Source organism: Lepidothrix coronata, unplaced genomic scaffold (genome assembly GCF_001604755.1).
Source record: "Lepidothrix coronata isolate B3197 unplaced genomic scaffold, Lepidothrix_coronata-1.0 Scaffold141, whole genome shotgun sequence".
NCBI lineage: Eukaryota > Metazoa > Chordata > Aves > Passeriformes > Pipridae > Lepidothrix > Lepidothrix coronata.
The window spans coordinates 1,305,533-1,332,844 of NW_016690321.1; the positions used below are offsets into that span (position 1 = coordinate 1,305,533).

Sequence of the window (27,312 nt, forward strand, 5' to 3'; positions counted from 1 at the left end):
CTCTGTCTCATGTTTGTTTAGTGTTGCTAGCTATAACTGCGTGGTTAATGCAGGATTACAGGGTCATTACCTCAAAACAGGAACTATGCTAAGAAATAGAACTGCTTTCCTGTCAGAAATTGAACTGATGCAGAGTGGGAAATGGCTTTCCAGTAGTTACATCATGTTCAGCAGGGCAACGGCACTGCTTGGCACAAGGGGAAACAGATTTTACAGTCCACAGCTAAGTGCCATTTTCCTTTATCATATATTTATTTTTCCCTTACTGGAAAAAAATTGCTAGTGAGGAGCTCCTCTTAAAGACAGGCCTTCCCTGTGGCAGCAAATGTTAAGAGAAAAGGTGCAACAAATACAGCTGTAGTGAGTAGCACTGTGGTGACACAGCCCTGCTAAATGCAGTGTTGTGCCTGCCTGGAAGGCATGAACATGTGCCAGTTCTGGATACCTGGATGAGAGCAAAGGCACCAACCAGCTTTCCACCCTTCCCAGGCAGCAAGGGGATAAGCCCCACCTTTTCCCTCTCTCCAGTTACTTGATTCCAGATCCAGCATAGGCATGTACCAGGGGGAGAGAAGGACTGGCTCACAGCTGACCTGAGAGAACGCCACCAACCGAACCCATTCCAGCCCTCTGTGCAGTATACAAGAATTAAGGTCAACACACACAACAGTGAACAGGCAACTAAAGGTATCAACACTCCTGTATTAAAGTGCAATTCAAAAAGTTACAAACATTCATGGTTGATTTTTTTTTAAATACAGAGTTATTAGAATATCTCTAACTCAGACCTAAAAAGTGTTTATAGATAAGGAAATTTACTTCCCCCCTATGTGGAACTGCTTGAAATTGTGCAAACCTGACTTACAGGAGAGCCCTGGCACACAGGGAAGTAAGAGGCAAAACACTCCTTCCCCCTCACTGTGAAGGTAGGGGGCTGTAGGAAGGAGTACAATCACCCCATAAGTAAAGGATCACAAGGGTCTCTACCAGACTAGAGACTCCCTTCAGAGCAGGTTTAATGGCACTATGTCCTAAGGAAAAAGGAAAGATTGTGGCTGAGCAGCCAGAGTTTCTGCAAGAGAGCTGAGCGATAGTAACACCCACCTCAGACAGCGGTTCCCAGCTGAGAGGACACTGCACTCCTAAGCAATCCCACTCTGGGATTACAGTGCCCACCTGCCCACGTTGCTCAGATGTGGGCCTAAAGGAAAAGATGAGGGCCAGTTTTCCCCTGTGGAGGTAGCACACAGTGCAAGCTTCCTCAGCAGAGGGAGCCAGGGCTGAGAGACCTGTCTGCTGACAAGGCTAGTGCCAGGTCATCTTCCTAACGTAACATATTTCGCTCCAAGGCAGGCAGCCTCCTGTGCAGCACTTGACTCCATTACACTTGAAGAACAGCTGCTTGACACAGGATCATTGCACAGATATGGGGCCTGCTTCTAGGACAGGGAAGGGAAGACTGATCCGAATGCCTGCCAGTCTATCAGCTCATTGGCCTGTGGCACACCTTTGTTTGCTTTTCTACTCAATGGCTACAAAGGCAGGCTGGTTGGTGCCCATCCCCTTCCCTCTTGCGTAGCCAAATGCTTCAGTGTCTCTTTAGAATGCACTTCCCAGGTCATCACCTCATGACTGTTAGTCCAGGACACGAATTGTACACTTCCAGCACAATACAGGATTTCCAGAGTCCCATCTCACGCTGAATTGTGCTAGAATTTTAAGAAATTTAACACCTTTCTGGGACACCCAAGAATCTATGCAAGGAACCTCATGGCTCTCTACACCTTTCCTCTTGGATGGTGCTTCAGAAGTAAAAAGTTTGGCACTCCAAGTTGTTTTACTCCAAGATCCCAGAGCCTTCACATTTTAGTCCTAGATTAGTCATGTGATATACTGGTGGTTTAATAAGAAGTCTATCTCTCTCCTCAAGCCAATGGCAGAGCAAAAGATTAGTGCTTTGACCCCATGAGATAAAGCAAATAAGCAGGAAAGTGCTGTTGTTCTGCCTTGTATTGCCACTGACTTAATGTTTAAGGAGGGCAGGTGCTCAGCTGCCCAGCACTACATCTATCAAATAGAAACAGAGATCCAGAGATATGTTAACTCGAGGGGTACTAATAGCCAAGTTGTCTTCAGGGAGAGAGAGTGTGGGAGGCTGATTGGAATTTCCTTCTGTTAGTTGTTCTTCTTATCCTCGGGAGGTGTATAAGGAGGTGGCTGATCCTGGAAGGAGATACAGTAGAGTCAACAACCCTGCTTGTTTTATGACAAGCTCTTCCAGGCTTGGCTCACAAGAAATGACTGCTCTGCAATGAGCTACAGATAGAGCCAGGTGCTACGGTTTAAGCTGTCATTTCATCACACCATTCCTCTCTAGTGTCAGCTATGCTCCATGATATACACTGTCTCTCATAATGTTTCTAGGGAAGGTCCCCTCAAAATCAGGTAACAAGTGGTCTACTGTAAATGAACCATTTAATCTGCTTTAACCATCATCCTCCCTCCTCTTCCAGGGCTTTGTCCCTGTTGAGGCTCATAGCTCTGACCCAGCAGATAGAAGGCTCCTGGGCTGAGGGCCAGCTTTGCTGCTCCATCACCCTCCAGCCAGCCAGACCCACACAAGGCAGTGAAGGGCACCGGTGGACTGTCATGTACCAGGTGTAGGCTACAGCCAACCTACTGGCTCCACCAACAAAACAGTAAGAGACCTTCTCATCTCCATACAGCCCAGAAAAAAATGAAAGAGAAATCCACATGCTCTCAATCCTTAAGTGACCTGTTTTTCTTTAACTCTCCCCACTTTCACGCCCAATGGATGCAGGGAGCTCTGCATGTTCTCTGTTCTCTGTTATGCCTTTAGGAATAAGACAGGTAACAAATGGCTGTTACTGGCAAATCTTAAAGCCTTCCTCCTTTCCTGACTGAAAATTTAGCAAGCCTTCCTCGTGGGACCAACATCCATGCCTCCCTCCCAGAAAAATGCATACTTTCTGTGCATGTTCAACATGAAGGTATGAAAGCAAATTGTTATGAAAGCAAACCACTGTCTCTGCCACTGACAGAGGAGGGAGCAGCTACAGACCAGGCACAGTACTCACCATGGGCATGTACACGTTGTGTGGGTTGGCAGGATTGTAATATGCACTGGAAGCAGCTTCCATGGCCTTACTGCTTCCTGAAAAAAAAGGAAAGCTACCTTAAATATCTTAGGCAGTGGTCCCAGAGCCTCCTCCCCAGCCATAGCTCTTCCAAGGAGGCAAGAAAGGCCCAAAGAGTTGACAGGAACTGCAGCAAGCTGGGTTAAAATTCAGAGCAGCTCAGGAAAGCTGGCTAGGGCTGACCTTAAGCTGTAGTCAGCTGCAGGGCTGAGCAGCTCCCCACAGATGACTTTGAGCTCCTGCAACAACAGGTTCCCCATGCTGTGCCCATGACACCCTCAGCCCAAGGCCCCATGCGCCCTTTTGCAACCGAACCCTGGTCAGCCCCCAGTCCCATTTACCTGGCATCCCGGGGCTCACCCAGGATGGGGGAGCTGAGGGGGCTGAAGGTCCCGCAGGAGATGGCCCAGAGTAGGGTGGTGGAGGTGGCACATATGCAGGGTTCATGTTTGGAAGTGGCGGGTAAATACCTGAAAAAGACAACATCAGACTGATGCTTTGGACTGTGGCAATGGGACAGAGGGGAAGAGAGCTCACAGGCTGGCAGCACATTAGCTCTGGAGAAGAGCAGTGTCCAGAAGGAAGCTAGGTGGGCTTAGCAGGGATGCAGACAGCAGGGATTTTACAATTTGCTAATGCCTGTCATGTCAGCAGTCAATAATTCTAACAAGCAGCAGCACAACTTACAAACCACATTTTCATATAGCTGGAACTATAGCAACACACGGGTGTGATCAACAGTATGAGAGAGATTTTTTCAAGGACAAGGATGCTTGATGGAGACAAAACTACAGTAACCCTCACTGTACCACTGTCATTTCTTTACAGTTAATATCAAACAGAGTCATCGTTACACAACTTCCAAACCTGGAGTCTGGGCATATGGATATCCCATGGGCTGTGGAGCAGGTCCATAGGCATTCATTGGAGGTGGTGCATAAGGATATGGTCCGTTTGGTGGTGGAGGGGCAGCATAGCCTCCTGGCACAGGTGAATAACCCCCGGGGGCAGGTGCATAACCTCCAGGAACAGGTGTATAGCCATAGCCGGGGTTCTGGAGAGGAACGCCACTGGAAGCTAAGGAGCACATGTTTAGTAAGCCAGACATCTTCTCTTACAACTAAATGCACAAAATAAAAGGTTTCCCTTCATCTAGATTCACTATATAGTCCTGGCATAGTAGTGTGCTTGAAAAGCATTAGTCACAGGGTGTTAAAGGGAACCGCTGCAAAAATATTACCTCATAGCTACCAGTCCCACCATAAGACCTCCCACTGCTTGAAGAAAAGACCATGCTAAAGCAAGCATCAGTAAAGTGTTTTTTCCTTCTTTTTAAACCTTCTTTCTGAAAAAAATGTACATTTTAAAATGTACATTTCTTAAAAAAAATTGTATCAGAAAAAAGGTACTTTTCCTCCCATTTGAAACTTTTAAATAGAAATTATTTTTCTAAAAACTATTTTTCCCCTCTCCAACGTGCACATTAACTTCCCCCATCTTACTGAGCTGAGGATGGGTAAGGGAATCAATTTTTCACCATCGCATACTTCAACTTTTTTTCCAGGAGGAATAAGGTTCTGCAGAAAAAGGTGGTCTACCTCAGAAGCACAAACCCCAGAATATTTTGACTGCACAAAGCACTAAGATGAACTAAAGAAAAAGGACTGGAAGGGAAAACAAAAGTTCCCCTGAAAAGAGAAAAAATAGTTTGCTGTGGAATAGGGTATTGGGTACCCCTCATTCTATGAAGTTCAGAAAGAGCACTATTTGCTTACTAGCTCAGCTGACCATGGGGGAACAACAGGTTCTGAAAACCCCTTACCACTAGAAGCAGCTTTGAACATCAGCTGTCCAAACTCAATGGCTCCTCCACTGTTGAAAGTCAGTTTAAATGTCCCCTGTCCTTCCCAGCCACCTAGGAGAGAGAGAGAATTAGAACTGAAACAGACTATTAACCTCCTCAGTAGCAGCCAAGACAGCAAAATTGTTAATACTCCAATTATTTTTTTCTTTTTTATTTCAAAACTATTTCGCATCCTATTACCAGGTAAAGTCACGGCACTGCTAGCAGATGTCCCCCAAAATAGTATCTCAACTTCCCTAAGTTATTTCTTCACCCTTTAAAAGTTATAGTCATGTAGAAGCAGCCTACTCTAGATACTAGGCTGTTTTGTTCTTTCCTGAAAGATTTAATAGACCCTAATAATGAACACAGTGTAAAGATAGAATATTTATTTCACTGAGGATTTTAATCAAAAGCCCTCAGATGAAGTTTTATTGCTGACCCCAGTGGACTACAGACTAGGATCTGCAACTCAAGCTAGGATTTAAATCAAATGTAGCATTTTTAATCTCTTTGACACATAGAACCTCAGACAGGTTATTAAATGCTGAGGTATAATAATTTTTCAGAAAAAAAATTCAAGTAGGTGATGTATTGCAAGATAAGTAAGACTGCTTTGTTTTGCCAGGAATTTTGGTTTTTGTTTTTTTTTTTTTTCCAGGGAGTGCTTTGTTTTTGGGTGGTTTTAGAAAAAAAAAGGGGTCATTTAAGTAAAAGATGTCATTTAAATAAAAGATTTCATAAAATAAGATTTATCTTCCTTGTCTAACAATGAAGTTAGTAAAAAGAGAGATAGTCTCTTGGGGACAAAACAGAAATAAAGTATAGAAAGATAACAAAATAATCCATCATGGATAAAGTCATCCCTTTGGAGATTCACCTCTTTCAAAGCACTGTCTTAGTATGACTTCAGCCCAAGAAAGTGGGCTGATCCACATTCCCCAGACAACCCAATCACTTTAAAACCTTGTTATGAACAGAAAGCAAAAAGTATAAGCTCTCCAGATGCCATGAAAATGCACATAAACTAATTCCAAGGCTGGAGAGGGAAGAAATTTGAACCAGAAGCCTTCTTTTCAATCCCTGTTTATTGTTTGCAATTCCACGTTTGGTCATGAACACCAGTGTAAGTCTTAACACAGTTTTGCACTCAGACTGGGATCAAAGCTAAATCAAAGATGGACAGCAGCTCCCCAGATGCTCAAGTTGGTAAGTTGCTGCTGACCTCCCGAAAACAAAAGTGGTTGCTAATTCTGTCTATCAATAGCATGACTTTGTCATTTAGCCACACTTCCAGGTCAAAGACAGGAGAAAAACAAGCACAGGAGGAAACTGGGTAAACACGGTATCTACAGCAAGACAGAAGTTACACAATTAAACAAAAGTCATCCTGTGAAAGTCAGTTCCTAGTTTGGGGGCAGAAAGTAACACAATAGCAGTGCCTTAAAGTTCAGGAGACAGGAGTCATCTCAGCCGATATCTCACACGAATTACACTGCCACAGCTACCCTGTGCTGCCTGTGAATGTAAGCCATCTGTCTGGTGTTCAGTAAAAAAGTTCTTGTGACACTTGGGAAGAGTTCAGTCTACAAAGCACGGGCACTTACCTCCTGCCTCGGCCTGAATCTGTCCTTTGATGTAATTGGCAGAGAAAACAGGCTGCTCAATTGAGCATCCTTTCACCAAATAAAATGGCATCATGAAAGACTGCATAGGATCCTTGCCCTTCGACACAAAGATCACCTGCAAGACAGGAGGGAGCACTTCTGAATTACTTGAATTCGATATAGTGGATGATTGTGGAGTTCTAGTCATATCAGCATACAAAATGAGGGTAACTTAAGTCCTAGTATGAATATGCATCGTGTTATTTCACAGCTTTAATACAGCAGAACCCCCATGGATCTGATGGCACATTGCTCACTTGCCTGAAGCATGTATGTTCCAAAAAAATAAACCACTTAAAACACGCACACACACAGTTACATAGTTTTATTGTTCTGCTTTTGAAGGATAAGTTATGAGAGTTTTCAAAAAAAGTAATACTAAATGACACATTATATGAAATATATTCTCTAGAATATTCTCTAGACAGTGATTTCCAGGACTGCATGTGCCTTTGTAGGGAATTGGGATTGTAACACAGGCATGCACTATCCTATCTCCACCTTCCCTTTTCCTACCTAGTGCTGTCAGTGGTTCCTTCCACAACAAAAATCACCTCTACCACCAACTAAGTTTCTGGTCTAAAGTTCACAAGATCCCCTGAGAAAGAAACAGCCCTGGTGGCATCAGACTTACCCTGTAAGGGGTGAGATACAGCATCCCTTTCTTGGTGCCCTTGAAGACTTCAGGCTTGCCTGTCACGTCACTGAAGGAGAGCTCCACATCTTTACACTGTTTGAGAACACTACAGGAGAAAATCAGACAGATTGGAGAGAAAAACTCAGCAACCGCTCTGACACACACCCTCATCACACAAGGAGGGGAATAGCACACCAAAACTCTAAATATTATCCCAAAAGTTCTGCTGTGGGCCCTGCCATTTTGACTTTGAACAGAGAGGGATGATTTATGTGGAGTGGAAGAATTCATCCTCTCACCTGTAACAAGCCCTGCTCCTCCTCCACAAAGGAAAGCTTTAAATAACAGTTTCTCTTTCTGTCTCAAAAAACCTGAGAAATTCAGGCTGAGGAATTCTGCTCTGCACATAAAAAGCCTCAGCCCAAAGATCAGGGAATAGAAAAGGTTGAGTTGTCAGAAACCATCCCCTTGATGCCAAGGTGTAATCGCACAGCAATCCTCTCTCCGCAGTCCATGCTCAAATCCAGGCCACTGCACTGGAAAACAGCACTGCTGTAACACTGCACCGACTGTGCAAACTGAGGAAGTGGCTTTACTAACACCCCCTCTGCTGACCCTGCTTCACATGACTTAAGTAAGTACTTGTAATAAACAGTACCACGCTAAGGAACAAAACAATGAGCCAGTAATGTCAGCAATAAGGATATTATTGTTGGATATCTATGGGAACATTAGCAGAGTTTGCTAATGACACAAAGCCAGATGAGAACTGTGAACACTGCAGGGTTAGGGGTATGGAGGTGCCTGGAAAATTAAGGATCTTTTCAGAAAAAAAAATTAAAGAGTTATCTTGGAAAAGTATGTCACTGAATCTAGGGGGCAGATCCTAAACATACCGCACAGTAAGAAAATTTGCAGAATAAACCAAAGAGCCTCAGGGGTGATAAACTGTCAGCATGTTACAGTGGCAGAAGATGCTGAGGTGTTTTATGGTTCAAGAGCATGAAAAAACAAAATCACAAAACCCTAAACTAGCACAAGCCTGGAACAGGTTGCATCTGAAGTAATCCTTATTCTGATCAGCATATTGTAGAATTCAAATAAAGTCATGAAACTGCACAATTATTTGGGGAAAGGAGGAGTCTGCAGGGCCACCATATAGGAGAACAACCAAAAGCCATGTAGTTTCAGGTTGTTTGCTCTTTAGGGAAGAGAAGGACATTGTAGATGTATCTGAAAAATGCACCTACTTGAGAATGAAGACATTAAAAAGTCTACCTTTAATGAGAAATAAACAACCTCACCAAGAAATTCCACTGGGACATTACTTCATAATTGAGCTAGATGCAGATTCTCAGATTGGCTGGAAGGGAAAGACTGACGAGGCAGAAGAGCTCTTCCCATTTCCAAAAGGCAAAGGGGGAAACATTTCTTCTAAGCTAAATAAAACCAGCTTCTTGACAGCTTTGATCCTACCAGAACACTTCCTCAGCCATGTCCCTTAGCAGCATTTCACATCAGTTTGCCTCACTGGGAAGAATTTCTATGTAGTCATTGTCACGTTTACTCCTTCACAGCTACTCACACAAGCAAATAACAAGCAGCCACCACCACTGGGAGTAATTAGGCTGCTGAACTGGTTTGCACCTTCATGCCTGTCCAGGGCTGTCACGGGAGGGCTGCACACCCTGTGGACTGCCCCCACCTGTGGCTAAGCAGCACCTTGAAGAATGGCCTGAGATCATAAAATCACAGAATGTTAAGGGTTGGAAGGGACCTTAAAGGTCACCTAGTCCCAACCCTACTGCCATGGGCAGAGACACCTCCCACTAGACCAGGTTGCTCAAGGCCTTATCCAATCTGGCTTTGAAAACTGCCAGGCTTGGGTCATCGACAACCTCCCTGTTCCAGTGTCTCATCACCCTCACAGAAAAACAATTTCTTCCCAATGTTTAGCCTAAATTTCCCCTCTTTCAGTTTGAACTCATTACTCCTTGTCCCATCACTACAGTTCCTAACGAAGAGTTGCTCTCCAGCTTCCCTGTAGGCCCCTTCAGATAAGGCTGTTGCCAGGTCTCCACAAAACCTTCTCCAGGCTGAACAGCCCCGACTTTCTCAGCCTGTCTTCACAGGGGAGGTGCTCCATTCCTCTTATCAACTTTGTGGCCTCGTTTGGACTTGCTCCAACAGTCCCATGTCCTTCTTATGTTGGGGACTCCACAGATGGATGCAGTACTCCACACAGGGTCACACCAGAGTGGAGCAGAAGGGCAGAATCACCTCCCTTGACCTGCTGGCCACACTGCTTTTGATGCAGCCCATGATTCAAAGGACAGAGAGATCTCCTTTAAACCAGCATGAGCTCTACACGTCAAAGGACTTCCTTGACTGAAGTATTAGGAGTCAGCTACAAACTCAACACAACTTGGAGCATACTTTTGGAGTGTATTTTTCCTACTGACCACCGGCTCCAAACGAACTCCTTTGATCTTTTACTTCGATCCTTTACTGGGCCTTCAGTTTCTAGATGTGTCTTGCCAGGATGCTGGGAGCACCCGAACACAACCAAGCCGAAGCCCGAGCCCGTTAAGCCGGTCTGCCAGTCCCCACTTGGAGCGAGGGCAGGCGTCGAGCTTCCATGGAGAGGCGCTCCTCCGCACAGAGAAGGAACAAGGGTTTCTGACTTCGAACTCAAGGGATCGAGACTCCTACCTTAAGTGGTCTCTGCCTCTCTGACGTCACTAACTGCATGACCTTAAAAAAAACCCCAATTCCTTGAGTTTTACAGCGATGGCAGCTCACTCTTCACGTACGACGCCCGCTGGAGCAGCACTAAGGACCACCGAGCTCCCGCGGCGAATACAGGGCAGCTCTGCGGACCCCAGCCAGGCCTGCTCCCCGCACTGCCCGCCCCAGCCCGCTCCCACCCTGCCAGGAGCCCTTTAACAACGCAGACCCCAGGCCGCGCCGGGCCTGTGCGGGCAGGCAGGGGACAGGGGCTGCGCCAGCAGAAGCCTCCCACCCTCGGGCCCCGCCGGTCCGGCCCCGCCCGGCCCTGCTGTGAGGACAGGGGGCGAAGAGGACCCCCCGGCCCCGCGGTACCTCTCGGCATTGGGGATGACGACACCGCCCTCCTGCGAGTGGTTCCTGTTCAGCGCCATCTTGGCCCCGCCAGCCCCGCCCCTCACCCGGGGCGGCTGTGACGTCACTCCCGGCTGACCCGCCCCCACAACGCTGCCCCGCTGGCCCCGCCCCCCGTGGCGCGACGTGCCCGTGGCGGGCGCGAGACGGAAATAAGGCGGGCAGAGGAGGCGGATGAGGCGGTGCCGGGCTGGTTTAATGGCCGGGCTGGTTTAATGGCCGGGCTGGTTTAATGGCCGGGCTGGTTTAATGGCCGGGCTGGTTTAATGGCCGCCGGGAGAGCGGTGGCACTGCCGGCCCCCAGCTCTGCGCGCCGCGGCCGCCCCACGACGGGCCGCACGTAACGAGTCGCGGGCATTGATGCCTTCGCGCAGCCCTGCTCGCTCTGCTCGCTCGCTCTGCTCAGCGTAACCGCGCCTGTCCGCCGTCGTCTTGGCCTCAGTGGAAGTTGTCCAGGATTTGCCGTGTGCTTGGCAAAGTTTTTCCGGCGAACGGCGTGTGTGGTGGAGAGTTTGTGAGTCTCTGAACACGCTGAGTGGGCACCTGTGGTATAAGGTTTCGACTCTATCCCTCCGTGATATTGTTCAGGGGATATTTCGGGGGAACAGCTGGCTTGCTGTGGTCATCCTGGAACTCAGCTGGTGGCGCACGATTCAGGCTTTTCCCAGCTTATCCATCGACAGAGACTTCTTCCCCACAGTATCTCCCGTTGTCGTGCAACGTGGGATTTTTTTTTTGAATTTGCCATTTGTAGACTTCCTGGTAGATACACAGCTGTCAGTAGGATATTGGCATGAGCAGATGGCAGTGAGGAATACCTGAGCTTGCGTTTGTCAGCGAGCTTTTACGGATCCTTTAGAAGTAGTCCATGATCTAACAAGAAATTACAGAGCAGAGCATAAAAACCACCTTATTACAAACAAATAAAAATTCCTAAACCTACAGGGCGAAACACACTGCCTTTTCCTTGCAATCTACATTACAGGAAAATATCTCTCTTCTGTTGTGTGAGCCTGCTTTGCTTGCTTTAAGCAGGGCAGCATTGTCTCTCTGCCATAATTCTTGTTTGGGCCCAAAAGTCTTAGAAATTACCACAGTGCAGCCCAGGGCGATGAACATAGAACATGGCTTCGTGCTTCGGTGCTGTGAAGAAACAGCCCTGATGTCTTTGATGAGGATGTCTTTGATGGCCTTGGGCTGAGGGTGGCTCGTTGTGCGGCAGGATGGGGAGCAGCGTGGCAGGATGGTTTCTGCAGGGTCCATGGTACGGCTGCTGGCACTGGTGACAAGGCTCTTGTTTCTTGCAGGCCTGAGGAGGCCTGGTGCAGGGGGAAGGGGGCTGCATGGCTATGTGCACACACTGCATACAGGAACACCGGGAGCTGTGAACGTGAGTGGTGAAAGCACTACGGGGAGCCGGTACGGCCCCCGCATCCTAGTGGTGCTGAGCATGGCTGATTTGCACGGACAAGTGAGAGTGAGAGTGAAGAGACATTTGCTTTGCAGTGACAGCACCAGAGAAAGCCACAAGATGGATGGATATGTGCTCTTAGACAGCTTTGCTAAGGCTTGGAACACCCTGTTTCCAGCCCTGGCCCCTGTACCACTCTGTCAAGCAGCCTCGGGCTTGACTTGAGTCCCCCTCTGCTACTCATTTGCTGTTCCCTCTTCCTTCCTCCCTCCCTCGTCAGGCATTCCAGCCTCCATCCCAAACCAACCGCACTCCCCCTTACTCACGGTGCTGCCATTCCACACCGTGGCATTCTGCCCATGTATTTTAAGTTGTCTCCTGGAGGGGACAACCCCTGCCAGCCATGTGACGTGCAGAGACAGGCAGACACTGCCAAACTCAGGACATCTCTGATCTTTTCCACCCCCCCCTCCTTTCTGCCCGACAGACCCAACTTTCCACCTCACTCAGGGACATCCAGAAAACAGCTCACACCAGCTAGACACAGGCATGTAGTCTTCAGTAAAGCTGTGCCTTTTTCTACTCTGGGGAAGGTAAAATGACAGCTCCTCAACAGGGCACAAAAGCACATTATTAAGAAGATATGGGAGCTTGGGAGAGGGAGGAAACAGCCTGGAGAAAAGGAATATTCAAGTTCTTGGAGAAATGAAGGAGAGACAGAAAGGGTAAAGAGCTGAGAAAGTGAGATAGGGAAAGAAAGGAAGGAAGAAAGCTATGGAGGGCTAAAAGGCAATGAGAATAAAAGCACAGGAGTTGAGGAAGACACGGGACAGTAGGAGGACAGAAGAACAGCCCTGAGACTGCTGCAGTAAGAAGTGCAGCCATATCTATGAGGAAGAGGTATCTCTTGCATCTCCACCATCAGTGAAGACCCAGGGAGACACCCTGGCCCAGTGCTTCTCAATCCATAGCTCTTCGCACTCCTCTCAAGATCCTCAAGGCCCTGTGCCGAGTGGAGCTGTCCCTGTGGGAGCTCCCAGCAGGGATCCCCCGTGTCACTATCTGTCCTGCACTCTCACAGCAGAGGGGCCATGTTGGGTAAAGGTCAGAGTAAGGTTGCCTGGGGTGTGTGCTCACTGCTGGTGGAGAGACCACTGCAATGGGGGATTGCAGCAATGGGATGGGGTGACCCCAGGAGGTGAGGTGACCCCAGGACAGCTTGGTCTGATCTGCACAGAGTCAAATGCCTGTGACACAAGCATGGCTTTTGACTTTAGCACTGGGCAGGGCAAATGCACCCTCTGCAATGGGCACATGTTCTTTTCTTCTGGGTTTTGCTTCTTTTCGAAAATACATATATTTTCCCCAAGTACTTTGATGCTTCTCAAATAGATGCTACAGCCCAAGAACTAATTTGTCTCCTCCCACTAATCACTTGCTCTGAACCATAAAACGTGTCAGTCTTCTCTTACCTATCCACTTCCAAGGTGCCATTTCCCCTTGGGAAGCCACAGCAAGAAATGGGGATAAAATGCCAGGCCACCATGCCCTCAGAGCAACCAGCTGCCTTTACACCCATGGAAGATCCAAGAGAAATCTCTGCTGACGTCTCCTGGAAGCGCTGCATGCACTGACTTCACCATCTCTCCTGGAGTCTCTCCTTGCCATGTCTCCAAGTGATAAAAACAGGACCACAGCATGCCCCACACCTCCCACCTCCAATATCCATGCGCCCAGAAATCCTCCCCCCAACCCTATTTGCCCCAGGCAAGACACACAGCTGAGACACAGAAAAGAGAGAAGGGAAGATGACGGACAGTCCACTGTGCAAAAAACAAACTGAGAATGAGGACACTCTGGGAAGGGTGAGGGAGATGCCCTTGGTCCCTCTCCGGCACACAGGTGGGCACATGCACGCCCGCACACACTCACACTTGCATCCTCTCACGCCCACGGAGGATGTGCCACATGCTTCAGAGACAGGTCCATGGCAGAGTCAAGGATAGCAGGGGTGGGATGTCATATCCAGAGACACTGGGTGATAGCGGGGAGGAGGATCATTCACAGGTTACTTTCATGGTTTTCCTCTGTCTCGACAGTCATGGGGGGCAGCCCTCCATTGTCATTCAGCCGTTTGGCCCTATAGGTCTCATAGTGGATGTTGTGGGTCACTTCTTTTAGGTCCTGAAGGTGGGTCCTGCAGAGGACAAAGTGAGGTGGGAAACAGGGTATGATAACCAATATCAGCACAGTCAGTATTAATTTTCTGATGATAGTTTTATTCCCTGAGATAAATGGGAGATTTTTTCAGTCAGTCTTGCTAATATCATACCCCTCTTTCTGCATGGTTGGCACGGGTGCCATCATACATAACTGAGAGCTGGAGCATCAACATTCAAGGGCACACATGCAGGATGCAGGATACAGGCTGAATTTCCTGGCTATGCTTGCCAGTGCCCTGCCCCTCTCACACCCGTGCCACCAGGACAGCTACTGGCCATCCTGGTGTGTCAGAGCAGACAGGAGCTTATCGGAAGCAGTGGTGAGACAAGGAAGCATCAGGAGGGTGTATCAGGTCCACTGCAGACCATAACCTGCAGAACACTGCTGTAAGCATCATCTCTAACCTTCACAGAAAGCCTGTGGGCTTGGATTGCTATATGTTTTGTGATGATCTTTTGGGTAGGCTGTTTTTACGGGAAGGCTTGGGGAATGCATCTCTGCTGCTGAAGGTATTGCAGAACAAAAAGAGGGCAGTAGGGTGATGTCAAAGCATTGTACCTGGCCAAGTGTCTTGATACCCCCATACCCACAGGTGGAATGAGCCACAGGCCTCTGGATTTGAACTTTGTTTCCTTTATTTTCCTTATTTTTGGTGTTGTTTTAAAACCTTATTTTATTTATAGGGAATAGAGGTGACCCTGGATCTACAGCTCTCCTACAGAATCTGGGGCAGATATCAGTTATACTGAGGCAACTTCATGAAACAGAGTAGAAATAAGACAGGATTATGAAAGCTGAATGAAATATGGAGCTTTTCACTTCCAGTTTATATGTTCCAGCACATCCTTCAACCTGGAAGGACATGTGGTCTACAAGGGGGTAGTGACCTCTTGATCACTGACCTCTTTCCAGCAACAAATAGAAGGTTTTGCAACCTTAATGGGATATAGGTGATGTGGTAGTACTCTGTTTTATTCCAGGTGTCCAGCCCATACACGAAAACTAGCACCTACTTGACATAGTGGTCATGTCTCTAAGAGAGGCACTGGAGTATCTACCCCTTAACTCAATCCAACCCTACCCCACATAAGCTTCCACTGCCTGAAATTTACTCCGTTCTCCTTTCCATAGGGGCTATTTCACTCTGAGTGGATCTCAGGAAGACTCATGGGTAATCAAGAGCAAACTAGTGCATGATCATGGCCTTACCTGATGACAAAATCTCGAAGTAGAGCAAATTCACAGTGAGAGAGGTTTTCCACTGAAAAGAAAGCAAGCAGTTGCGTTACATTTGATTTTTTTTCAACAACCCCTTTGTAGGTACAGAGCATGGGAAAGTCACTGCCATGGGGCAGGTTCCAGGTGGGTAGAACCTGCATACTTCAGAAAGGACAAACAGTTGTCTGAACACCACACTGTCGAGCATTGAGGAGACATGAAGAGATGCTGGGCAGTCACACATGAATTTTTTGACTGAATATTTGAAAACCAAGGCAACCTCAGGAGCTTAGTTTCACACACTGTGGTGTTCAGAGCGGCTCCAGCTTCTGCCATGTGGTGGTAGTGGCACTGCATTGGCCATGGCAGTTTCCTTCTGGCACAGCTATTTGAGAATTCTCCTCCTGTTTTGTTTCAAAAAGTTTATCACAAATGGGATGGGAAGGTATCCATGGGACATGTTATCTGGACTGTTGTCTATTACTGTGACCTGCAGACATACTTTCAGCTCCCAGAAGCAAGTGGTTTTTTTACCTTCAATGATTCCCCAAGGTGTTTTCCTGCCCAGGACTCTTTTGCCATTCACTTGGTACTCCTTGTCGCTGCCCACTACTGCAAAGGGCATGCTTTCCTGCTGGGGAAAGACACGTGGAAAGACCTATTGAACCCATTCCATAGAGCAGCACCACAACTGTTCCCCATCCACCTTTCCTCCTCTCAGCTCAACAAACACAAGGCCTTCTCCAAGGCAAGAGATTCTCCCGAGGAAAACTTTACTGGCTGTCCTCTTCACCCGTTAGTGCTATCCCTAGCATTTTGGACCCTTGCTTTCCAGGTATCCTTGCACCACCCCAAGCCTAGGGGGTAACTTGCAGCAGTGCCAAGGGTTCTGGAGCAGGAGGCAGAGCTTTTCTGCATCCATCACCAGCATTTATGAAAAGGGAGATGACCAGAGAAGAAGTACCTTGGTATTACCAGGGGAGGGTCTGTCAGACCAGGGCTGCTCATACGGATAGTTTGAGGTGAGTATTTCTCACCAAGTTTGTAGTTCTTCACAAGAGAAAAAGGAGAGGACTCAAAATAATCCTCCCTAGTAAGACGCAGGAAAATTCAACAAGTTTAATGGCTGAAATGGCTGTACCAAGGAAGGCCAGAAATGGAGTAGGGATGCAGCTTTACTGGGAAGTGGGACACTAGGTGAGGCTATTGGGGACCCAGATATCTCTAAGCACAGGGAGAAACTGTCTGTTTCCAGAGCACGGGGTACAGGAGACCCTGCTATCCGTAAGGTTGTGCAGATGTTCATAGATTTACGCAGCTTTATGGATATCCCTGGGCCTGGGAAGAGACTGCAGTTACCACAGGAATGGAGATTAAAAAGCAGTTTATTTACTATGTGTGAGGGCAATGGTGCTGAGTGCAGAACAAAATGTGGTGCCCTCCTCATTCCCCCTTCCCCTCCCACAATAAAGTGTTTCATACCCTGATTTTGTCGTTCTCTGTTTTATCCTCCAAGTCCTCATCAAATTCTTTCTGGGGATAAAACTCGATCCCATTTACTTCGAGTTCTTTGCGCACCTAAGCAGAGAGACATTTTGGAGCATAAAGCAGCACAAACCTGAGGGGAAGGCAGTTGAGATGGCCAAGCAAACACATCTAGGACATCCTTCCAGTGGGCAGGGGTTGGAGGGATTGCCCCAAGGAAGTGCACAGCAAAGTGAGGACACACATCAGCAATGATGAGTCTTTCTTCCCGACCCCAGTTACATGTCTGGCTCTCCAGTTCCCTTAACACAATGTATCAGAAGATGTCACAGGAATGCACACATTTCTTCCTTCTCTAAAGATGCCCTCAGAGCTATAAACAGCTGCATCTTGAGGACTTACCCACCCACCCAGTGCTGGACTGCACTGCAATCCCAGGAAGGATACCACTCATTTCTCCCACCTCCAAGCCAGGGCAGGGAAGGATCCCGTGCAGGAGAGGAGATACTCACTCTTTGTTTGAATTCAGTCTTTTCCTCCAAGGTCATGGTGTCAGCCTTGGCAATAACTGGGATGATGTTCACTACCTTGCTGAGATGTTTCATGAACTCCAGGTCCAAAGGCCGCAAGCTGCAGCCCAAGAGGGAACAACATGGAAGGGGTCACTTTACCCTCCTTGCCTTTCATCCTAGTGACTCTCTCAGCATCAGGGCATCAGTGAACCCTCCCTTGTACATACTCTGCTTGCTGCCACCATGCTCTCATCTCCTTCTTCCCATCCATCTTGCCCTCTCCCAAAAAACACAGTGGCATTTCTCCTACTCTTGTTATCCTAGACCCTTTCAAGCCCCACAGCACCTGAAGTTAAGCTAAACAGTGGCCAGCTCTGCTGGCAGGATCCCCAGATCCATGTCTGAAACGGAGGGTATATATCTGGCACAGAGACACCAAGGGCTTGAGGAAGAATGAGGGACTGTGTACATACGAGTGGCCTGTAGGGGAGATGAAGTAGAGGCAGCAGTGCACTCGCGTGTCTGGAATTCGTTTCTTCCTTGCAATATTCACCTCCTCTTTCAAAAATTTTTCATATTGCTCATTGATGTATTTCTCAATAGGCTCCCAGCTGTTAAAGTGGGAGAGAGAGATGAATAGACAGGTACAAATCTCTTCATGTTTCTACCTACCCAGCTCTGACAGCAGCAAAGCAGGCTCAGGCATAAAAAGTATCCACCTCAAGCATCTTGCTATCAGCAGAGATGTTTAGAGTTTCTGTAGCTGGGCACAGAAATAACCATTCACCACATAAAGGGTACATACCCCCAAGCATGCACACAGACCCATGGTGTTCACAATCTCATGGCTCCACTACCAGCCCCCTGAGTGCAGTAGGATCCCAGATGCTTTCCAGGGCCCAGTAGATGAGACTCACTTCATATACTATCTTAATTCCAGACCTTCCTGAGACACAAGGCCTTGACCTTGTAAAACTCACCAGTTCTCATTGTTGATCTGGTCCCCAAATCCTGGCGTGTCAATAACTGTAAGCTTCATTTTGACACCACCTTCTTCAATGACTGGAGGAGAAATTGCAAACAATCATATTTCTCCCTGGAGACCTGTTTTGTCATGAAACATGATTCTGTGTCCTACAAGGGAACAAGAGGGCTCAGGCCTCATCCCTGCCCAGCAAGTATGACCAGACAAGGCTGGGTCATGCCTCAACAGTTATGAGCCCCACTTGCATGTCTAACCCCAAATTTTGGTAACATCTGCACCAAAGCCACCTTACAACACTCTGACACAGGAAAACAGATTTGTGCTCAGTTTGTGGCCCAAAGGTAGTACCTACCTTACTTACACAAATTCTCCTCCCCTCTAATGCATCATCCTGAATCTGAGATGATGCTCATTACCCTGTACCACTGTAGGAGCTGTACTGATGCTTTGCCATGAGGAGATGTGCTCTGCTGGGCTTGGGATGGGACCCATGAATGCAACTTGTATAGATGATTAAGTGTCTGCAGGTGGGAATGTCTTACAGCAAGGCTTAATCGACACATGCAGACTACTGTCTTAGCAGAAGAAAAATCTATAACTATTTTTCTACCCCTCACTTCAAGCTCTGGCATTAGTGGCATTGCTGTTTAAGAAAAGCCTTGTCTGGCTCTGAGGCCATCTAAAACTGTCCTTTAGCTTTCCATGGAGAAAGGGCTGCCTAATACCAAAGAACTATTTGCGTAGACTACTGGGACCCTCTCCAAGACTGCGCTGAAGCATCAGTGTTGCTTCCACACCAGCCTGGCTCTTACCATGCCCAATGGCTTTGATCTCCACCGTCTTGGGGATCTTCTCCTCACGGTTCCAGCCTGAAGATTTGCGGCTCACCTGGGATTTGAAGAGGGTGTTCACCAACGTTGATTTTCCCAGTCCGCTCTGACCTGAGGATTGCAGAGAGGAAGTTTGTGACATTTGTCACAGGCTGGTGATGGCAGCAGGCCCAGGGGATGGAGCCAGGCTGGCAGGGGAAGGGGCTGTAGGTGTCTCCTTGCCTTGTGCAGGCTCTCCTTTCCCTCAGAGCAAATGCTGTCTGTTCCCTCGTGCCCTCCCCGCAGGGCTTGCTCTCCCACCTGGCCTCAGAGGACAGTCCCTGGCCATGGTTCCCAGTTCCTCATCTGGTCCCTGCCTACCTACAACCATGATGTTGAAGTCGAAACCTGTCTTCATGGTTTTCTTGCGCATCTGCTCAATGATGGTGTCAATACCGATGTAGCCCAGCAAGCTGGCGTTGATGCCCATGGGTTTCATCGGTACGACTGGTTTTTGTCGTGGCTCTGGGACCAGCTCAGACATGGCTGCTTCGTTTTTGTTCTCCACTGGTCCTGCATGGGAAGAAAGATTGAAAAATCGTCAACGAGGTGTAAAACAACCTCCCTTCTGACCTGTCACAGAGGCTGAGGGCAACTTTGAGCAATTTCAAGGCCTACTGAGGATGACTGAATGGCAAGATTTTAGGGGTAAGGCTCTTCATGGAGGAACATCTACTATGCACGACTCCAGACGAGGAGGTGAAGCGGGCTTCATTGAGCATGCATTGATGGCTACTTCCACATATTGATGGCTACTTCCAAACAGCAGGAACAGACCCAGCAAGCCTGGCTGGGCTGCTAATCAGGTGCCCAAAGCTCTGTATGTGTCTCCTTATTTTTGTCTCTCAGTTCTCCACAGGATCACCAGTGTTTTGCCACTCCAAGTTTACCATAAAATTTGCGATAGAACAGACTTTCAAGAACTATTGTGTGTCAAGTCCTGGCATTGAAACAGAGTTTGGGATGTACTGTGGGGACTTGTAAGCTTAGCCCTTGCCAGGGGCAGCTGCATTACTGGCCATGCTGGTGCTGTGCAGGCTGAGTTCCTCAGAGGAAGGCAGTGGTGGAAGTGAAAGCATGGCTATAATTTCTGTGCTTGCCTCCCATCCACAAACCAGTGGTTTTTGTCATGTTCAAGAAACTAATCATCATGATCAAAAAAATTATTATCTGCATCTTTCCTTCCTCACCTCTCCCTCCTCACTTCTTCCATGTAAAACGAACAGGCAAAAAGAAAGGCCCTGAGGGCGTTCTAGCCTCTCTGACTCTTTTTCGGGTGATGGCACACATTGCTTAGGGCAGGCCTTGCCCATTTATCTCCATCTCTTGTCTCATTAGTGAGCAGCTCCATGCCACTGGGAGGAAGCCAGAGGTTGGGAGAGGACCGGGCATTGAAGAAAAGCTGTAATTGTTGAGGAAGGGAGGCATGAGGGATGAATCTAGAAAGGAGGATGAAGGGGATGGGAATCAAATACCTTGCATATACAATCCATCTGCAAACTAGAGCCTCTCCCACTCTAATTACTTGACTCCCCCACACTTTGTCTCATTAAGTGGTTATTTTTCCAGGACAGAGACAGTGTGTGGTTTTGCTTGGTAAGTACTCTGTTTGTTTTGGATGCCACTTCAGTTGAAGTATCTCACACTAAATTATCCCTTTCCATCATTTCAGCAGAGTTTTTTTCTCCTTTCAGCAGAATCCACTGGCTGCAGAGAAGGACATGAGCAGCCAGGCAGGCGACTGCCATTTGGTGCATGACACATGCCCCTCTTGGTGAGGAACATGACTCAGAGACCATCAGGCTCTGAACACTGATGGCACCAATCCACAGTCCCTGTGACAGCTCAGCCAGGCCAGGCAGAGGCAGGGTGGGGAGAGGTCAGAGAGATTTTGTTCAAGGACGGGTTAAGCTGCAGCAGGCTCCATGGCTAGCTGGGGACCCTGCCTGGCATTCCCACGTCAGAGCTTCTGTGCAAACACAGGGCTGCTCTACATGGTGAAGATCTTACATTTTATATAAGCTGTAACATCCTACTATCATGTGCTAAGGAAAGACCTTGTGGAAGGGCCACCCTTGTCAGGGAGAAAGGTGCCTCCACCCAGCTCCTTCTACACTGCTTTGGAAGTCTTTGATTTTAAACTGGGAGAAGGGATCTTTCCTCTATGTGAGAGGATGGTAGCACAGCCACTCCTGCACAGCACTGTGAGTAACATCTGAAGGCTCTTGTACCAGCTCTGTTCCACCTTGTCCATAAAGAAAAGGTCGGCAGGAGGATGGCCCCCCTACTGCTCTTCCCCACTGAGCAAGGGCACCCTGAGCTATCATCATCCTCTCCTGAAGCAGTGAGCAGCACCCTGGGGGGACCAGAGCACAAGATGGATCGTTGGCTTGAACCAGGCTGGCAATTTGGAGCACCTCACACTGCCGGGCAGCTGCTGGAGGAGGCAGCCTGCCGAGCCGAGCACTTCTCAGCTGCAATCCTCTCTTACACCCATCACAACTAGTCTGTGCCTTTCTTGCTGATGAAGCACTCCCTGAGGCTCCTGTTGTCTTTTTCCAGCTTTATCAAAGCTGGTGCCAGCCAGGAAAGCCCAGATTTTTCGTACAGCACAGGGGGCCAAGCCAGCCAGCTCTCCTGCACACTGCCCTTCACTCATTCTCTCCCAGGCTGCCCCACACCACCTGTATCATGGTCTAATGGCTGTGCCATGTCCGTCATCCTGCTGCCGCATCCACCAGCACACACCCCATACAGCCCTGCTGGGTTCCCACCTATCCCAAAGAGAGGGACAAGAGAGAGACAGGTAATGATGAGAGCATGTGGGACAAGGGGCTGTGGCCCCAGTGAGGCACTTGGCTACTGCAATATGTGGGGCCAGATAAACCCTGGAGAGGTATAGGAACAGGTCGAAGTGAGAAGAAAGCCCAGCTGACCAGCTGCATGGGATGGGTGAGGACCTGGGCCATGTGGGCTGTGACCTCTTTGCTTCCTGGGTAGTAGCTTGTCCTCAGGGAATCTGTTGCCCTCTCCTTTATTCCTTCCACCTTCATTCTTGCACAGGAAGGATGAGGAAGGAGGGAAGTTGCTGGCAGCCTCAAGGCTCACTAAGAGGTTCATTACTCATCCCTCAATTTCACCAAGGGAAGCTTTGCCCAGAGCCAGCAGATGTTGCTGACTGCTGTGGACATCACGATATGTGATACCATCCCTTTGCAGCTGGAGCCAGATATTTCAGAGTCAGGTTCCTGAGCAGCTATAGAAAACCTTGAGATGAGGAGAAAAGATCTCCAAAAGTCTCCTTAAATATATTTCCTGGATTTTATATCTGGACATCCAAGGTGGCAGGTAAGCAACCTCCCTTTATCCTCTCAGTCACTTGCCTTCCTCTCTGTGTGGGGTGCCTTCCCATTCGGCCTCAGTCAGGGAAGCTCCCATTTTGCAGACATTACCTAGGGGTTCAGCTTTCTGCACATGATTTTCCACCTCTTGATTTCCACAGATGAATCCAAGGAGCCAACTGAGGAACAACCTGCTAGGGAGGTCAGGGTGTGCAAAACAGGGACCAGAGCCATAAGAGGCACCCTGAGACAAGAAATGTGCCTTCCTGCTCTCCTGGGAGTGGCTGTTTTATATGCATTAAAGCTAATACTGCTAGGAAGCCTCCTGAGCGCTCTGAGTGGACACATCATGTGTTCTGGGCACATCCCATAGCCCTTCCAGCTGTTCCCTGTAATGAATACATGATAGGACACTACAGCCAGTACAGCTGACAATGAGCAGAGGGGTAGCCAAGGTTAACCACTTACATCCGCTGCTCGCAGGGCCCCTTTTTTCTTTGCTGCTTTGTTCTACATGCTAACAGAAGCTCATTTAAGAGGGTGGTTGCTGGCAATACCCCTGCTGCCCAGATCCCGTAGGGGGTGGCCTGGGCTGGGCTGGACTGTCAGGGAATATTATCTGGCTCACAGGAGATGCTCCACTCAGCTCTGGAGCAAGGAGAGGTGCAGTGCAGCATCTGGGGCCAGGACAGGCAGGACCAGAAGCACACCAATTGCCTAGAGAGGTCCCCACAGTCTCAGCTAGCTCCTGCTTCTGACACCCATGATCCACCCCAAAACCTCTCCCTGGAAGGCCAGCATACGTGGCCGGCAGCAGACACCACTACTGCAGCTCACCCTTCATGTCTACCTCTGAGGTTCTCAGCAGCTGTCTGGGGGCAGAGGTGGCCCTACAGGTCCCTTAGGGGCTCAGGTAGTGGGGACTAACATCTATTATGTTCTGATAACCCAGATACAGTCGCATCCCCTCCCCCTGCCTTTCCATCCTTTGTCTGAGTGGCAAGAGGGAGGGAGGACTGCAAACAGTGCTCACCACAAGCCAGCTTCCAGCAAAGAAAAGCTATTTAACCCCCACGTAACACATGGATGGCCTTGCAGCAGCTCTCCTCCCATGCAGCACAAGGTTGTCTCGCTCCCGCTGGAAGCGATGATCCACACACTCATCTCACCCCAGCCCCTTCCACCCATGTGGCTCTGGACCCACAGTTCCACTGCCTGCAGACATGGAACAGGGAGGAGGGACGGGTTCAGAACCTGCAGGAGCAGGCCCTCAACTGGTGATGATGCCAGGTCCCTACAAAGGAAAGCAAGCAGCTGTTTGAGTAGCACAGCCTCCCTGGAGCTGGCAGGGATCAGGACCTGCTCCTTGCTTCCGATTTGCAGAGGTTCTGGACTGAGCATCTCTCCACTGGAAAAATATCTTTCCCCTTCAGTTTCCATGATGACCCCAGGGCACTTCTTTCAGCTGTGCAGGGCAGCGGCTGAGCCGTGATGGCCGGATGCACTGCCTGACCTCCAGGTATAGAACAGAGTCATTCTTCTTACAGGTCTTTTTGCCTGGCTTGAAGATCAACCCTCTGGGCTGCCACAGCCTTCCCGGCAGCAACCTTTCTTACCCTCAGCACTCTGCAAAGGGCTTGGGCAGGAGCCCGGCTGCAGTGAAATCTAGGGCAGTGTGTGCCGAAGCCTCTCTGGAGATGCAGAAGCTGGAGGGGAAAGGACTGGCCACATCCCCTGCCCAGCCGCCTCAGCCCCAGCCCCAACGAGCAGCCCTCAGTGCTGCTCTCCAGCCCTGCAATCCTTACCCCATGGCCCAGCTCACACCTGGGCGGCACAGGCGAGAGGATGCTGAGCACCCCTGGACCAGGGTACCCACACCACCGCAGCTGCCTCTCCCCCTGCCCTCATGCCTGCCGGCTCCTGCGCAGATGCCCAGGGAGCAGCACAGGACACCCCCGCTGCCCCCGCAGCGACTGCCTGTCACTGGCAAGGGACAAGCCAGGAGCCGAGCAGCTTGTGGGCTTTCCCCAGCCCTGGACCAACTGGGATTATCTGTTTCTTTCAGAGCAGTGCCTGGCGCCAGCTACTCCCCATCAGCACCACAACCAGCCCTGCTCCTTCTCCTTCATACGAGACTGCTGCCACCAAAAGGAAAAAGACAGAGGAAAGTCAAAGCCGGGACCGATTTCCCCTGCTGCCCTTCGGGGTTATCCCTCCCCCGTGCCCAGAGCTAGGAAACGAGGGGGCATGGCGTAGGATGCCTGCACAAAAAGCCCCAGCGGCATCCCTCTGGCGCTGCCCAGCTCTGCCAAGCCCGGAGCATCCTACCTTTGAACATGAAGCTTCCTTTGTCTCCGAATCCTCTCGCAAGGGGGTGGATCTCCCCCCACTTTTCTAGCCTGATGCTGATGAAGTAGTACGGCGGGCTACAAGGCTCTGCTTGCTTTTACCTTTCTCTTTCTTCCCTGTGTCCTGTTCTCCCCCACTCCCCTTCCTTCTCCAGTGGCTATTTCAGCAGAGCGGGGATGCTGGTGCTGCTCCTGCTGCCATCGTCATGTGACCTGAATATTAAACATCTCCGCAAAATCTCCCCCCCCCCGCGCACCCTCCCCTGGCTCCATCCCAGGCCCCCCGAATCCATCCCAGGCCCCCGCCGTCCTCCCTGCCCCGGGGAGGAGCATGGCCGCGGGGTTCGAGGGGCCACTGCCGATGGCCCCCCTATATGTCCCAGAGGGCCCCCCCTTGCACACCCACCCCACACAGGCCTCTTCTTGCCCCTTTCCCTCCCAATTCCTCAGCGTTTGCAGCATCTCTGCTTGTTTAGGGAGGGGCATATTTAACCCTTCACAGCTTAGCTCCAGCAGGACTGAGAAAGGACACTCTTTGTTCCTAGGTAGTTTTTGGGTTCAGAGGATTGCAAGGTCTCCTTTTGCTTTCCTGGAGGGAGGAAATTAGGACTGTTTTGATTCATCAAATGTGATTTGCCCTTCAGCTCTGCTTGTGGAGGTGTGAGAAACCTTTTCTACTCTGGCACAGTGATTCCTGGCTGCCAGCCCACGGCACAGAGGCAGAGCCGGCACTGGCCCCTCTGTGCACGTGTGTGTACATGCATGTGTGCATGCGGGTGTGCATGTGTGTGCCTGCGGGCGAGGAGCAGGGAGAGGTCGTCCCCCTTGGGCCATGTTGGGGGACACAGGTCACATCCCCATGTGCCCTAGCAGGCATATGTGCCTGGCAATGCCCACCTGCCCAATGGATGTGCCTGTGCCTGGAGAGCTGTGCAGATGCCTCTGGCTGCTTGCGCCTTTGGATGGGGATGCCCTTCCCCCCCCTGCATTTCCTTCTCCTACATTTGTGAGCCCTGGCCCCACCAGGCACCATGGCCCTGCCATGCTGGGCTAGGGCACCAACATCTGGGAATGCTCTGACCCTCCACTCGGTGGGATGACAGCAGCACCCTTTCAGGGCTCTCCCCATGTGTCCCTCCACTATGAGGCAGCTCCCTGGGTGGAGGCCAGGCTGTTGGATGCCTGGCAGACTCAGCAAGGGTTTGGAGGGCCTATTTTTGCAGTGCTCTGGGGCAAAAAGGAAACTGCACATGCTGCAGATTATTGGAACGTTTAGAACATTTAGAAACCACCACCAGCAGTTACCCAGGCTAGGCTGAGCCATTGACAGGCTGGCTGCCTCCAGACAGACGGACAGACAGACAGGTATCTTGGCATTCACATCTCCTGACATGGCGACCACAGCTGCCTGTTTCCCTGCTGGGTGCCAGGCTCACAAACTCACAGGTGCTCCTCCCACCTGCCATTGCCCACCCATATTCCCACTGTGGGTCAAGGGGAAATCACTCCCAGGGAAGGAAGCCCCCATCCTCCCCCACATCATCCCACCTCTCCTAGGGGTCCTGCCTCATGCTGGGCTCCATGCCAAGGGGCCCCTTGGTGCCTCCCTCCCCCATGCCCAGCCCATCCCGTCAGCGGAGACCCACCGGAGCGTGGTGGGGCACATGACACCCCCGTCTTCGCCACCAGGGTGGCCTCGGCCCCTCCAGAGCTGCCATGTTGCTGGGGCCCCTTGGCCGCTGTGGGCCGGAGGCGAGGGGCGATGGGGGTGACAGGGGCAAGGCCTCGCAGCCGCTCCCATGGGGGCCCCCCGCCACCCCCACCAGCCCGCCGCAGGGTGACGGAAAGGCAGCTCCGCTTCGTGGAGGCAGTGGCACCAAGGGGGCTGTCTCGCTGCCATGGGGAACCCAGGACGCGGCTGGGGCTGGTGGGGCTGCCTGGGGCGGGCAGGCAGCTGCGATGAAGGGCGATGTCCTCCTCCATGGCGGTCAGCAGCAGGCTGCAAGCAGCGGTGTGAGAGCGGGGAGCTGGTAGTGCCAGACCGGGCTGGGGGCCCAGGCCTTCCCCGCTGTCAGAGATGTGGTGTCTCGGGGTGCAGACCTCCCCGGAGCTGCCGTCATCCACGTGCTTGAGCCCCCACCTCCAGCCCTGTCCAGCCAGCCAGCCCGCCTCCAGCTGCGACAATGGGGCCCTTGTGGCCTGCATGGCACACTCCCACGCTGGGTTCCGTGGCTGCTCCTGCCCCTATCCCAGCACCTTCCTGACCTCCGCCACCAACAGCCCCACACTCTGGGCAGCCCTGCACCATGACCCCCTGCCCTGGTCCCATGGGGGGAGGTGGACTATCAGTGCATACCTGCCACGTCAGCCCTGTGCTACCTGCTCCCAAGGACATCAGGGATTATTTAAAAAAAAATTAATTAAAATTTCTGAATATTTGAAATGTTTTCCCTTCCTCTCTATTTTATTCCCCC

The 27,312-nt window shown here is 50.1% G+C and overlaps 2 protein-coding genes across 5 annotated transcripts; both read right to left on the reverse strand.

The window, feature by feature from the left end:
- Positions 1–682: 682 nt before the first annotated feature.
- WBP2NL (WBP2 N-terminal like) lies at positions 683–10,525 on the reverse strand. Its single transcript, XM_017827595.1, has 8 exons — positions 10,408–10,525; positions 7,303–7,411; positions 6,609–6,744; positions 4,981–5,073; positions 4,026–4,235; positions 3,500–3,628; positions 3,099–3,175; positions 683–2,223 (listed from the first exon to the last, which is right to left on the reverse strand). The coding sequence occupies exons 1-8, from the start codon at positions 10,464–10,466 to the stop codon at positions 2,176–2,178; spliced, it is 861 nt and encodes a 286-aa protein (XP_017683084.1). The 5' UTR covers positions 10,467–10,525; the 3' UTR covers positions 683–2,175.
- A 90-nt stretch (positions 10,526–10,615) lies between these two features.
- SEPT3 (septin 3) lies at positions 10,616–26,401 on the reverse strand. Of its 4 annotated transcripts, XM_017827593.1 has the most exons (11): positions 26,387–26,401; positions 24,941–25,051; positions 19,471–19,662; positions 19,093–19,221; positions 18,276–18,357; positions 17,769–17,906; positions 17,296–17,413; positions 16,781–16,876; positions 15,833–15,932; positions 15,290–15,341; positions 10,616–14,054 (listed from the first exon to the last, which is right to left on the reverse strand). In XM_017827593.1, the coding sequence occupies exons 3-11, from the start codon at positions 19,631–19,633 to the stop codon at positions 13,919–13,921; spliced, it is 1,014 nt and encodes a 337-aa protein (XP_017683082.1). In that variant the 5' UTR covers positions 19,634–19,662; positions 24,941–25,051; positions 26,387–26,401; the 3' UTR covers positions 10,616–13,918. The 4 variants fall into 4 exon arrangements, with proteins under 4 accessions (XP_017683082.1, XP_017683083.1, XP_017683081.1 ...); XM_017827594.1 differs by lacking the exons at positions 24,941–25,051; positions 26,387–26,401 and adding an exon at positions 25,245–25,309; XM_017827592.1 differs by lacking the exon at positions 26,387–26,401 and having other exon boundaries at positions 15,833–15,929; positions 24,819–25,062.
- Positions 26,402–27,312: the final 911 nt, after the last annotated feature.